The 13,876-nt window shown below is 49.3% G+C and overlaps 1 protein-coding gene across 3 annotated transcripts; it reads right to left on the reverse strand.

The window, feature by feature from the left end:
• Positions 1–1,555: 1,555 nt before the first annotated feature.
• LOC138843259 (glutathione S-transferase kappa 1) lies at positions 1,556–12,323 on the reverse strand. Of its 3 annotated transcripts, none has more exons than XR_016231811.1 (9): positions 12,153–12,323; positions 11,698–11,779; positions 11,380–11,505; positions 10,980–11,080; positions 10,863–10,898; positions 9,182–9,298; positions 8,715–8,808; positions 8,288–8,401; positions 1,556–2,064 (listed from the first exon to the last, which is right to left on the reverse strand). XR_016231811.1 is itself a non-coding variant. In XM_070071383.2 (8 exons), exons 1-8 carry the CDS (start codon positions 12,222–12,224, stop codon positions 8,358–8,360), a joined length of 672 nt encoding a protein of 223 aa, XP_069927484.1. In that variant the 5' UTR covers positions 12,225–12,323; the 3' UTR covers positions 7,606–8,357. The 3 variants fall into 3 exon arrangements, 1 of the variants encoding a protein (XP_069927484.1); XR_016231812.1 differs by lacking the exon at positions 1,556–2,064 and adding an exon at positions 2,902–3,140; XM_070071383.2 differs by lacking the exon at positions 1,556–2,064 and having other exon boundaries at positions 7,606–8,401.
• Positions 12,324–13,876: the final 1,553 nt, after the last annotated feature.

Here is a 13,876-nt window from a genome sequence, read left to right on the forward strand (position 1 = left end):
ACAAGCCAGTTGCCTCCGTAACCAATTCAGCCAGCAAGAGGAGGAAGTTACTGTTGTGATAACAGCATTCATCCTATTTAGCCACCCATTCACTCTTAGAGGTCCTGATACCTCTCAACACGGCTGCATTCAGTACCAAGTCTCAAGATGAGCTTTAGTGGAGACAAACCACACTAAACCACAGAAACCAGTAATATTAAAAGTAAGCCAATCACTTACTCTTTAAGATTGATTGTTAATTTATTTGAAAGGCAGAGTTAGAAAGAGAGAGAAGAGAGGTCTTCCATCTGCTGGTTCACTCTGCAAATGGCCACGAGGGCCAGGACTGGGCCAGGCTGAAGCCCGGAGCCTGGAACCCAATTCAGGTTTTCCATGTGGATGACAGGGGCCCAAGAACTTGGGCCATCTTCTCCTGCCTTCCCAGGTACATTTGCTGGGAGCTGGATCAGAAATGGAGCAGCCAGGACTGGAATCTGTGCTCATATAGGATGCTGGCATCACAGGCAGTGATTTAACCTCTGAGCCACAGCAACAGACCCGTAAAAGCACATATATTTGGAAATGATCTTAGACCTACAGAAGAGTTGTTGGCAGATACAGTAAGTCTCCCTCTTGGCATCGCCAAACATCAGCTTCCAGTTGAGTTGATGGCAGAAAGCTTATTGTGAGAAGTAAAGGAGATGGTGGGAAGGTGAACCTCTTAAAAGGAAACTGCCTCTCGAGAAGAGGTTTGCTAAGCCTTTTACAGCGAGGCATTTGGGATTGTCCAGGATGTAGAAAGGGGAGAAAAGAGGGCCCTGCGTGCTTGCAGTGTGCATCTTTATATGTTGTATGTTCACAATTACGACTCCAAGTAGTTTCTGAAGCTTGTGTGTGTGTGGTGGTCTGCTGCTTCATGAGAACAGTGTTGAGAAGTCAGCTTTTCCTGGAACATCCTTTGAAAAACAAGCGCAATTCTCACTGCTCCTGCTCCTGTGGTTCCACACTCCCCTGCCCAAGTCCTACACTCTTGGTCACATGGTAAAGGGATTAGAGTTTCTGATTACTTCTCACTCAGCTCCCCGTAATGTGATGTGTTACATGAATGTGGTATAAAGATGAAACCTGAGAAATTAACATTGGTCCTTTACTGTTAACTAAATTACAGACTTTATTCAGGCTTCATTGGCTTATTCTGTTAATGCTCCTTTTCTGGTCCAGGACTCAATCCAGGATACCACATAGCGTTTACTTGACATGTTTTTAATCTTCTCCTACCTATGAAGATTTCTTGATTTTTCTTTTCTTTTTATTGATAAATAATTTTATAACACATTCATTCATTTGAAGGCAGAGACAGAGAGAAAGAGAGAGAGCGAGTGAGCTCCCATTGGCTGGTTCACTCCCCCTGTGCCCTCAAGTGGAGAAGCCAGGAGCCAGACAGGCTGACACAGAATGTAGAATTGTGTGTCTTACCTGGTGTCTAACTGACCTTCCACCTTTTCTTGTTGACACCTGACCAACATTTTGAAAAGTATTAGTCAGCTGTTCTGTAGGATTGGGGTGGAGTTATGGCTTTTTTTTTTTTTTCGTAAAGATTTATTTTATTTATTTGAAAGATAGAGTTACAGAGAGAGGTAGAGACAGAGAGGGATCTTCCATCTGCTGGTTCACTCCCCAGATGAGCTGGGCAGATCCAAAGCCAGGAGCTCCTTTCAGGTTTCCCACACGGGTGCAGACTTGGGCCGTCTTCTACTGCTTTCCCAGGCCATAGCAGAGAGCTGGAGCTGAAGTGGAGCAGCTGGGACTTGAACCAGTGCCCATATGGGATGCCAGCGCTGCAGGCCAGGGCTTTAATCTTCCGTGCCACAGCGCTGGCCTGTGGAGTTATGGCTTTTCAGGAAGAGTATCCCAGAGGTGGAATGAGCTTCTCCTCACATCATAGCAAAGGGCAGTCGCTGGTGATGTTAACTTTGATCCCTTGGTTCAGGTGGAGGAATGACTGTCAAGTTTCTCCACTGTCAACTTGTGGTGGGGTTGCTGGGTCAAGGTGTCATCCAATGGCCGGATCCAGGGTTTGTTCTCCTTCACAACAAGAAATTCAAGGAGGAGACTTTGGTAAAGTTAGCAGAGGAACAATGTTTATTTGCATGCAAAGCGTAAGTACCCATTCCAGAGAAAGTTTGGGCATGCTAGAAGGTAAGCTCTACTCAAAAATGTTCAAGGTCATCTCTGTGTGTGATCTAGAGATATTGGGGGTGCTGTCTGGGGCTGAGTTTAATTGCATATTCATAGGAGGCAGGGTTTGGGGATGGAATCTGAGTATCACCTATTTCTCTGCCCGCCTCCCTTTGCCAATCTCAGAAGTGTCATGGTATCAGGTGTATTATGGGAATAGGAGTGTCAGCTATGGTAATTTTATCATAATGACATTGTTAACTGAAGGTCATCTCAGGGATGCAGTCAGCAGCCGTGCTGGTTATTTTTGGCTGGTGCTGGTTCTGAGTGATAGTTTCTCCAAAACTGTGATTTTATGCTGCATGCCAGGGGAGGGAGGAATGAAGTCGAATTGGGGATGGGGAGGGGAGAGTTTGAGTAGCACAGGTGGGGCTTCAAGGAGGGTATGGGGACCTCAGCTCTCCTTGCCGACTACCTCCTTGTTTACACCAGAGTCACCATTTCTCCCTTTCCACACTCTATTCTTTGGGGTTACTCAGTGCAGGGTGAGGATGGGGAGTTGGAGAGAGTCAATTCACCTTCTGAAGGGTAGAACATGAAAGGACTGGTCATGTGTTAAAACACCACAGCAATTAAGAGATGTTTATAGCTTTGCAAATAATCCACGGCTTCAACATTCACCAACAATTATAGCATCCAGCAGTGGATCTTGCCTTCAGCCATTGTGACTGTGAGATTCAATGATTTTCTATTTCTTCTTTTTTTAAGATTTATTTTATTTATTTGAAAGACAGAGTTACAGAAAGAGGTAGAGACAGAGAGAGGTCTTCCATCTGCTGGTTCACTCCCCAGATGGCCACAATGGCTGGAGCTACGCCGATCCGAAGCCAGGAGCCAGGAGCTTCTTCCAAGTCTCCCACATGGGTGCAGGGGCCCAAGGACTTGGGCCATCTTCTTCTGCTATCCCAGACCATAGCAGAGAGCTGGATGAGAAGAGGAGCAGCTGGCACTAGAACCGGCACCCATATGGGATGCTGGTGCTTCAGGCCAGGGTTTTATCCCGCTGCGCCACAGCGCCGGCCCCAATTTTCTATTTCTTTCATTTCTTCTACATTTAATTGTTGGAACTCTTGGGGCTGGCATTGTATCATAGTGGGTTAAGCCACTGCCTGCAACATCTGTATCCCATATGGGTGCTGGTTCATGTCCTGGCTGCTTCACTTCTAATCCAGCTCCCCATTGATATGCCTGGGAAAGCAGCTGAGGGTGGCCCAGGTTCTTGGGCCTCAGCACCCATATGGGAGACCCTGTTGAATCTCTTGGCTCCTGGCTTTGGCCTGGTCCAGGCCTGGCTCTTGCAACCATTTGAGAAGGAAGATCTCCCTCTCTCTCTCTCTCTCTCTCTCTCTCTCTCTTTCTTTCTGTGTGTGTGTGTCTGTGTGTGTGTGTCTCCCTTTCTCTGTAATTCTGCCTTTCAAATAAAAAATAAATCTTTTTAAAAAGATCATTGGAATTATTATGAAAGGAGAGTTATCCTTTCTTCTCATTTATTTACTTACTCAGTCTGTTATTTATATCAGTGTGGAATCAGGGACATTTTACCTATCATAGGACATTGGTCTAAGTCTATATACCCTACCTCCATATGGCATTATTATTACTATTATTACTATGTGGGGTACTGTTGTGGATAATATAGAGTGGGAACAACAACGAAAATATATACACTACTATGTGTGATTAAATTCATATTGACGAGGGGATATCTAGTGTTTAAAGAAAATCTGTATAGACAAATTAAATGGAATATTTCATTGGAGCAAAGAAGGATGCAAAACTGAGAAGCACTCCTCACCAGAGAAAGTTCACAAAGCTCCTCCACAAAGTGGGCAGTGCGTGTTTATAGACAGAACAGGAAAGTCAAATACAGAAACAGCTTGGCTGACAAGAGGTGGCGTCTACCTTATTTGGACATGGGCTCATCAGTGGAACGTCTGTGATTGGCTGAAGTCTGGCTCCTTGTCATTGACACCTGGCTCTTTTAGGAAAAAGAGACTCCTAAGGTAAAGTTCAGTTTTTTCATACACTAAGTTAGATTGCAGCTCATTTTGCAAGAACTGAACATACTGAGACAACCTCAGGCCAATAGCTCCTGCTTGTTTAATTTAACCTAAATATTGATTAGAACAGTTGAACCAAGAAACCATGGTGTAAGTAAATTATTTAAAGCAGCTGAAGGACTCAGCAGAGGAACTCAACATGACAGAATTGGAGGAGGGAGAGAAAGAGTGGTGAACGAAAGCCAAATACTCATCTTTCGTAGATGAGCCAGTCATATCATCTGCACGTGAAACCTCAACAAGTCGAACTTTAATCATGCAATTTGGAGTTAATGATTGACAAGTGATTAAATAAATGATCATTTAGAACTCATTTAAAAATGAATTGCTTTTTGGGGCTGACATAGTGGCACAGTGGCTTAAGCCATCATCTACAACGCTTGCATTCTATATGAGCTCCAGGTAGAGTTTTGGCTCCTCTACTTCTAATCCAGCTCCCTGCTAATGTGCCTGGGAAAGCAGCAGATGATGGCCTAAGTGCTTGGGCCCCTGCCACCCATGTGGGAAATGCAAAGGGAGTTCTAGGTTCCTGGTTTTGCCTGGCCCAGCCCTGGCCCTTGTGGCCATTTGGGGAGTGAACCAGTAGGTGGAAGATTCTCTCTCTCTCTCTCTCTCTCTCTCTCTCTCTCTTTCTCACTCTCTCTCTCTCTTTGTCCCTCTAACTATGTGTGACTCTGCCTTTCAAACAAAGAAATCTTTAAAAAGTGAATTGCATTTCAATTCAGTAAGAGATGGTATTGAGAGAACTGGGAGATTTCAACAAAATGTAGTTGGACCCATACCTTAGACTTTGCACTTGGAACAACTTTAAATGGGCCAAATATTCAAATGTTTTTAAAAAGAAACCAGTAGAGTACTTGAGGGACTTATGGAAAAACTATAAATCTAGGAGTACAGACTTTCCTGCTACCTGTAATACCAATTAGAAAAACTTTAATAAGAGAGCGATACCACTAGGAAAAGAGGGCAGATTGGTGCCTCCTCACACAGGGCACCAAAATGTTAGGAAAAAGAGTGCAGAACAGAGAGGAGACAGATACAAACTCACAGCCAGACCCAGTTTATTCAGAGAAAGTAAATCCGCAGAGGTTGACCAACTGCCATCATACTCACAGACCAAACACAGGGCAGAGGCCTCGACCCAGCAGGCTGGGCCCTTTTATATCTTAGGTGGGCTGGGGTGCGGCGGGGGGCGGGGGGTGGGTAGTAGGCAGAGATGAGCTTCTCCATAATGGCTCTTTTATTTTTTAAAGATTCATTTTATTTATTTGGAAGATAGAGTTACAGAGAGAGGTAGAAACATCTGATTCACTCCACAGATGGCTGCAACGGCCGGAGCTGCACCAATCCGGGCCAGGAACCAGGGGCTTCTTCCGGGTCTCCCACAAGGGTACAGGGGCCCAAGCACTTGGGCCATCTTCTACTGATTTTGCAGGCCACAGCAGAGAGCTGGGCAGGAAGCAGAGCAGCTGGGACTAGAAGTGGCGCCCATATGGGATACTGGCTCTTCAGGCCAGGGCTTTAACCCGCTGGGCCACAGCGCCGGCCCACATACTGGTTCTTCAGGTGTGGCCCACTGGCTTCCAAACCTGGGGAAGAATACAGGAGCTGGGGTGGGGAACAACACAGGGTGTGAGATGGAGTTGATCTCTTGAAAGAAGGCAGAGGTAGGGGCTGGCACTGTGGTGCAGCGGGTTAAAGCCCTGGTAAGCGCCGGCATCCCACATGGGTGCTGGTTCTAGTCCTGGCTGCTCCACTTCTGCTCCAGCTCCCTGCTATGGCCTGGGAAAGCAGTAGAAGATGGCCCAAGAGTTTGGGCCCCTGCGCCCGAGTGGGAGACCCCGAAAAAGCTCCTGGCTCCTGGCTTTGGATTGGCACAGCTCTGGCCATTGCGGCCATTTGCCTCTCCCCTGTCTAACTCTGACTTTCCAATAAATAAAGAAATCTTAAAAAAAAAAAAAGATATCTCAACTTCTTAAAAAAAAAAAAGGCAGGGATAACAAGAAACCTTAACTACCATACAGAAATTGGTAGTTAAAATTACACTCTGGGGAGGGGAGACTGCTGGGAAGGTGGGGATTGGAAGTGCGTCATGGGAGAGTAAGGTTTGCTCACATCTCAGTATGACACAAGGAGCAGGCAGTAAATGCTTGTCATATCATTTATGGGCAATTGGTGGATACTGAGTCAATGACTCAGATCTTATGATCCCCGATCTCCCTCAATTCTCTTTCCCTGCCCCAAACACCATTTTTCGTCTTTTCCAGGATGATACAGCTACTCAGTCACACCCTTGAACATGGGCTTAGTTTTCCCCAGTTACTGGAGGGGCTCTCTAGGCCAGGGCTGATGGCAGGAGATGAGTCAGGAGCACGAACCAGCTGGCTTTCCAGCCTCTCTACTCCATTCTTCCGCAGGTCTGAGTCACTACTCTTCCTGCGTTCACTTACACTTGTACCTAGGAATCAGTTTGAAAGACTGACTCCTCGGAGAAGGAAAACAATGGACCCCCAAACCCTGCCTTCCACTTGGACTTTTACTTTCATTCTGAACCTCATTTACATGTCATATTTATGTATTACTAATATTTGATAGCTGTTCTTTCGGTGATTTAAAAATAGACATTAACTACAGTTACCACGATGTGCAGATTTCTCAACTGTATTATTGTAACTGTAACTTTATTTGCTTTGAGCAACATCTCACCATGTCAGCATTTGGAAATTATATTTACTATTTGTGTTAAGTTCTACTCTTTTAGATTATACATATAAATGAGACCTTTTGGTTTATACACTTTGGTATCTTCTTTTTTTTAAATTAAAGGTTCATTAAATTAAGGTTCATCATGTTGTCACAAATGACATAATTTTTCTTCTTTAAGACTGAATAATATTAAGTTTGTATAAATTTTGTGGAGAATACGGATTAAAAAATAAAGTTTATCACAGTGCAGAAAAAAAGGCTTTTTAAGATTTATTTTATTTACTTGAAACGAAGAGTTAGAGAGAAACAAAGGGAGAGACGAAGAGGTCTTCAATCCGCTGGTTCACTGCCCAAATGGCCACAATACAGCAAGGGCTGGGCGAGACTGGAGCCAGGAGCTTCATTCCAGGTCTCCCATGTGGGTGCGGGGGCCCAAATGCTTGGCCATCTTCACTGCCTTCCCAGGCTAATCAGCAGAGCTAGATTGGAAGCGGAGCAGCCAGGACTCGGTCCTGGGCCCACATTGGGACACCAGCATCACATGTGGCAGCTTTATCCACTGTGCCACAATGCCAGCCCCCAGAAAAGTTTTGAAACTCATGCCACAAGTATATATACCACATTTTCTTTCTTTCTTTTTCTTTATTTTTTTTTTTTTTGACAGGCAGAGTTAGACAGTGAGAGAGAGAGAGAGAGAGAGAAAGGTCTTCCTTTTCCATTGGTTCACCCCCATGGCTGCCATGGCCCGTGTGCTGTGGCTGGTGCGCTGTGCCGATCCGAAGCCAGGAGCCAGGTGCTTCCTCCTGGTCTCCCATGCGGGTGCAGGGCCCAAGCACTTGGGCCATCCTCCACTGCGCTCCCGGGCCACAGCAGAGAGCTGGACTGGAAGAGGAGTAACCAGGACAGAACTGGCCCCCCAACCGGGGCTAAAACCCTGGGTGCCTGGGCCACAGGCGGAGGATTAGCCTAGTGAGCCGTGGTGCCGGCCCTTCCACATTTACTTTATCATTCATGGACAGGTGGACACTTAAACTGTTTCCACAATTTGGCTGACACTGAGACGATCATGACAGTGCAGGTATCTTTTTCACATACTTTTGGATTTCGTATTTCTTTTGGACATAGAATCCGAGTGGATAATTCAGTAGTTCTGTTTTAAATTCTTTGAGGAACAACCATACCATTCTCCATCAGGCTGTATTCCTGGTAGATGCCCTTCCTGGCACCCCTGAGGGAAGTGGGGATGTGAATCCCCAAGGCCACAGGAGATACCTCCAACCGACAGAGAAACCCGATCCCAGTACCATAGTGGAGGAGTGGTTCAGTAGAAGCTCTGCACTTCTGAACAGGAGTTTCCCCAGGGCAGTCTCAAAGTCAGGCATTCAGGGCTGGAGGCACAGGGCCCATCCACTTCTCTCCTGGATGAAGAAATTCACATTAGTCCGCACACGATTCTTAGGTGTGCTGACAGCACAGGGTGGCCCAAGGGGCCATGGCTTTCTAGGAAGAGCCCTGCTGGCTTCAACACCAGAGGCCTCCTTTTCTCAGATGGGATGGAGGCTGGGGAGGGGCATCCCTCCACATTCAGCTTTGAGCAGCATGCCTGTACAAGACCATGTTGTTGGAATTGCAAGGACATTCTTTTTGCTCTGAACCTCTTCTTCTGTTCACATGGAATAACAGGGGTGGGACTGGGATCACAGTTAGTTAGGTGTGGAACTTTTAACTTACCCAGCAGGTGCGCCAGTAACTCCATGCGGTCAGAGCCAAATAACATGTGGGTCTGGCCATCCACGTGAGCCACGGTGATAGGTAGCCCAAAGGCCTGCAGAAAGCAGTTACAGTGCAGGGAGGAAGACGATGGAGCAGGTGCTATAGGGTTGGGGCTGAAGCCTTCCAGACAAGTACTGTCTGGGCTCACAGAAGCAAAGCAGCCAGAGGTGACTGATACGAGGCTCCATGGCCTCAGGTGCAACTTCTGTGTCTAAGTCTCAGATGTGTTATGCTTCCCTCACCATCTAACCCTTTCCCTTCCTCCCCCTAGGCTCAGGCAGAAGAAGGGGGAAGAGGAGGGGCGTCCGGGAAGACACAGGGAGACGCAGGCTGGGAAGGGGCCTTTTGGACAGGAAAGCGGGACACAGCCAGAGAGTCTGTCTCTGTCTTCAGGGTGCGGGTTGGGAAGACACACAGCTGCTCACCCCGTATCTGCAGGCTGCCTCCGTGGTCTCCCTGAGCTGGTTCTTCACCTGCGGTGTGGCTGTCTTCTCTAGCAGTGCTCGGGCGTCCTCTGCAGACATACCAGCCCTCTCTGCAGCCTGAGGGCAGGTGGTGGGAGGACAGCCATGTCAGCGTTGTGGGGCCTGGAGCTCTGGAGAAAACTCGGGGGTTTCCATCTCTGCACTAAAGTATTCTTGGCAATGCCCTCATCTGCCACAAGTGTGGATCTCTTCCTTTAGCCCAAACCTTCAAATGAGTGGATGCAGCAGAGGGTGAGTCACTCACAGAAACTGAATGTGGGGGTCCTGGGGAACATAGCCTGACCGCTTCCTTTCACAAATGCCTACAGTGGGAGGGGACACGTTTCTTGTTCAGAGGTACAGAGCCTGTCTTTAGCAGAGCCAATGCTAGAAGCCAGGTCCCCAGAATTCAAGCCCAGGGCACTTGCGTTTCCTATTTTAGAATTCTGTAGTCTCTCATGCTGTCTGAACTAAGGGTTGGGCTCTCATCCCAGGAACTATCCTGGGACCTCACAAGGATCCACAAGGCTGCAGCCACTGCCTGGCTTCCAGGGAATGACCAGGCTTCATTAGGGCTTGTTGCTACTTGGGGCTCAATGGTTCTCATGAGAACCTTCTTGGACAATTTTGAAAATCCCGCCATGCATTCTTTTCTAGAATGTTTGCATCAGACTTTATGAGGGGGTGAGGCTAACACACAGCCTCTGCAACCTGACATCCTAGACCCGGAAGGGGATGCACGCAGCCATGCAGTCCATGCCAGTGAGGCACTGCCACTGACCTGGCTAAATGAGGATCGTGTCCCAGACCAAGCATTCAACAATGGATAAAGAGAATGGTCAGGGACACAAAAATAAGGCCAGAATGAAAGGCCATGTAGAATGGAGAACTATACCTTCAAAGAGTTAAAAATGGCATGGCAAATGATTGTTGAATACTCAGTAAAGAAAAAAAGAAGGCTAAAAATCACATATATAGTTTGCAGGAGTAGAGACACTAAAGATGTATTAGCCTGTTTTTGTACATGGATCACATTTTTTCATGTGATGTGACATTTTGTATATTGAAATTGAATGTGCCTCAAGTATTTTATTGTAAACTGGAAGACAAATATTGTAATGCATTGCCTGACTTAATCCCATATGAAAACCCAGCCTTTATGCTCATGTTTTTGGCTGCCTCCAGAGTTCTTTCCATGTGTTCTCACTCAGCTTGTGTATCATTTTGGAATCAGTTATCTCATTTTGTTTTGTTTTTAGCTCCTGCTTTCCAGTCCGCATGTATTAGTGACGTTGTGTTTGCGGCTTCAGACACTCGTGAATTCTCTATCTGTCCCCATCGGAAGCTCTCATTGTTTATCACCTCTCATTTACTTCTTTTATCAAATAAATCCTACCCACACATTGTTTCTTGTGCACCTGCCTTTTCAATCATGAACTATTCTGAGATCAATCATGAACTATTCTTCTGAGAATCCTTAGTTCCAGCTTTTCAGTAATTTCTTCAAACACATTCATCCTTTCTCCCAAAGAAAATGATCTCTTTGGTGTGCTCTCAAATCTATCTATGGGTTCTCTTCACCCCTAAATACCGAGTGACCTCAATCCAGCAACAGCAGTGGGTGTGGGTATGGGACACTCACAGCCAGGATGCTCTGGGGCTCCGTGATATCTTCATCCTGGGAAGGAGAGAACACTCAGCAGGAAAGGGGTGTGGACAGGGAGGGCCTGGAGGGTGGACTGCAGAGTCAAGCCTTCACCCGGGACCAGATGCGCATCCACAATTCCCTGGATACTTTCTTCAGCATCTCTGGCTGTTCGGCGTTCACGGCAGTGAGGAATCGCATGGCAGACAGACTTCCTGTGGAATACAGCCATTCATGGTGAGAGCTCCTCTCTTGTGTCCTGATGGAGGGCCTCCCTTTTCCCGCTTCTGACACTGCCCCAGACAATCACCTGCAGCCTCTCACCCGCGGTTCTCCTACCCAACTCGCCCTGCTCCTCCTCCCCTCCTTTTACCCTTTGCCCACCCAGCTGGGGGCCTGAAGCTCCCCAACTGTGCTCCAAGGAAGGCTGTCCCAGGCCCCCAATTCCTGCACTTCGTTCTCTTCACTTCTCTGCCCTCAACGTGAGTGTCAGCCCGCATCCCACTCTGTTCACCTTTTCCAACAAGCCCAGAGAAATCCTTTGGGAATCGGACGGGAACCTGGAACAGCTGCTGCAGGCGCTGAAGGTCGCTTCTCATGTACTGTGTTTTGCGGGGAATCTCGGCTGGAGGCAGGTTTCCTGGCAGGGGACAGGTGGGTGCCCCGGTGAGAGAAGACCTAGGGGTCCCAGGCGTGGAGGGACCCGTCCTGGGTCTCAGGCAGAGGACAAATGACTGGCTGAGGTGCCACTGAAAGACCAGTTGAGGACAGCTTCTCTGAGACACAGATCTCCACCCGGTCCCAGGCCCGCTCCCCAAAGGCCTCTTCCTACCGCTGTCTTTCAGGATCCCTCCAAGGAAGCTGGGCCGCAGCTGCAGCTGCACATTCCAGAGCTTCTGATACCGGCACAGCACCTGTGGCGCGAGGAGGGCCAGCGGGTCAGGCCAAGACTGAAGGGCCGGCGATGGCAGCCGATCCGCTGAGGCCCCACGCGCGGGGCCCGGTCCCCGGGGCGCCCTGCAACCCTCCATGCACTCCTGGAAACGCACTCCAGGACCCAGGCGCCGGCGGGCGCTTCCCATGCTCCTGACCCCAATGCTGCCAGCGGGGCCAGGGGTGGCTGGACCCCTCCATCCGCTGGAGCTGCACCGTGGGGAACTATATCCTCTCAGGAAGCAAAGGCTCATCTTGGGACCGGGCTCTACCCTGCACAACAGCGCACTGCGGCCGGGACCCCTCCCTGTGCCCTCGCCCCCCAGGCCTTGCCGAGGGGCTTCCGCGGGTCACCTCGAAGCCCAGCCAGGAGTAGGGGGACAGCACATCGTAGAAGAGCTCCAGGCTGCGCGGCAGGGGCCCCATGCTGCAGCTCCTGTGGGCTCAGGTCACGGCAAAGTTCAAGGTGAAGCAGGCCCGGCAAAAGAGCCGCGCCCGTGACCTTCCTTAGGAGCCCAGCGGGCTACGTGAAACTTCCGGCCTGCCCGGGTGCACCGCCCAGGGCGCTGGCCGCGCAGCCGCAGTCGCGAGAAACTGCCCAGGGCCCATCCAGGCGGCGGGGAGTGAGGCGGGGCCCGAGCGGCGGGGCCGAGGGAGGGGCGGGGCGGGAGGTGGGGCGAGGTGCAAGGGGCGGGGCCGAGGACTGGGCGAGCCGCGTGTGCCCAGCAGGGGTGCAGCGGGGAGGGACCCACAGGATGGTGCGGGGCGTGAGGTGGGGCCCGAGGGGCGGCGGCGGGGTGGGGCGTGAGGTGGGACCGAGGGCCGGGCCGAGGGAGGGCGGGGCGTGAGATGGCCCAAGGGGCGGGGCCGAGGGCGGGGCGGGGCGTGAGGTGGGGCCGAGGGGGGCGGGGCCGAGCGGGGCGTTAGGTGGATCCGAGGGGCGGGCCCGAAGGTGGGCGGGGCCGAGGGCGGGGCGAGCCGCGGGTGCCCCGCGGGCAGCAGAAGGAGATCACAGGGCCCTGCAGTAGGTGTGGCGAGTAGGACGCCAGGCACCTGGCTCGCCGCCCTGTTCTGGGGTGGATTCAGGGTCGCAGACGGGGTCTGAGCGTCCTGCAGCGCAGCTCAGGTCGCTGTGCTGCCCTTTGGGCAGGCCCCTGGCCCCCTGTGCACCTCATATCGTCCATCTGTCCTGCAAATGGGGCTGCACACCACCCAGGTCGGGTGGAGTTCTGATGATCGGAGGGGCTGCAGTAACCGTCGCCTACTAGGACTGCGCCTTGGTAGCTGCGTGAACTGCTTGGGAGGGCCAGAGTAAGAAGTTCCCAAGTTACAGACTTCTTGGGGTCCCTTTCTCAGAGTTTGGCGCAGTGCCTGGCACATACTTGACAATCAATATATTCTCTTTCTATAGAGTGAAATAAAGAGGGACTATAAGGGCGTAGGGAGGTTTTACTGCAGCAATAACTTTAGGACTTGATCCACTTGTTTGCAAATAGTTTATTGCTTTGTATTAGGCTTACATTTACTGCAAAAAGATAGAATTTTTAAAATCCCCTTAATCTTATTCTTTTTCTTTTTAAAAAGATTTATTTATTTATTTGAAGTCAGAGTTCCACAGAGAGAGGAAGAGACAGAGAGAAGAATCTTCCATCTGCTGGTTCATTCCCCAAGTGGCCACAATGGTCAGATCTGGGCCAGGCCAAAGCCAGGAGTCTGGAGTGTCTTTCAGATCTCTCATGAGGGTGAAGGAGCCCAAGCACTTGGGCTATCTTTTGCTACTTTTCCAGGTGCATTAGCATGGAGCTGGATCGGAAGTGGAGTAATTAGCGTCCATATGGGATTCTGGTGTCATGTGTGGTGGCTTTACCCACTACACCACAATGCCAGCCCCCAAGTTTTTTCTTTACATTACTAAATTTATTGAAAACACATAATATTCTCCTTCTTACTTGTATTCACCAGAAAATTGACTCCAGGCCATCAGGAAACAAGGAAACAAGGAATAGTTCCACATGAAATAGAATATACAATATGGAAAGTTTGTCTACAATGTAAGTCCAATTTCTGTTCCTATTACA

Source organism: Oryctolagus cuniculus, chromosome 3 (assembly GCF_051225735.1).
Source record: "Oryctolagus cuniculus isolate XC-2025 breed Fujian yellow rabbit chromosome 3, ASM5122573v1, whole genome shotgun sequence".
In the NCBI taxonomy this organism is placed as follows: Eukaryota; Metazoa; Chordata; class Mammalia; order Lagomorpha; family Leporidae; genus Oryctolagus; species Oryctolagus cuniculus.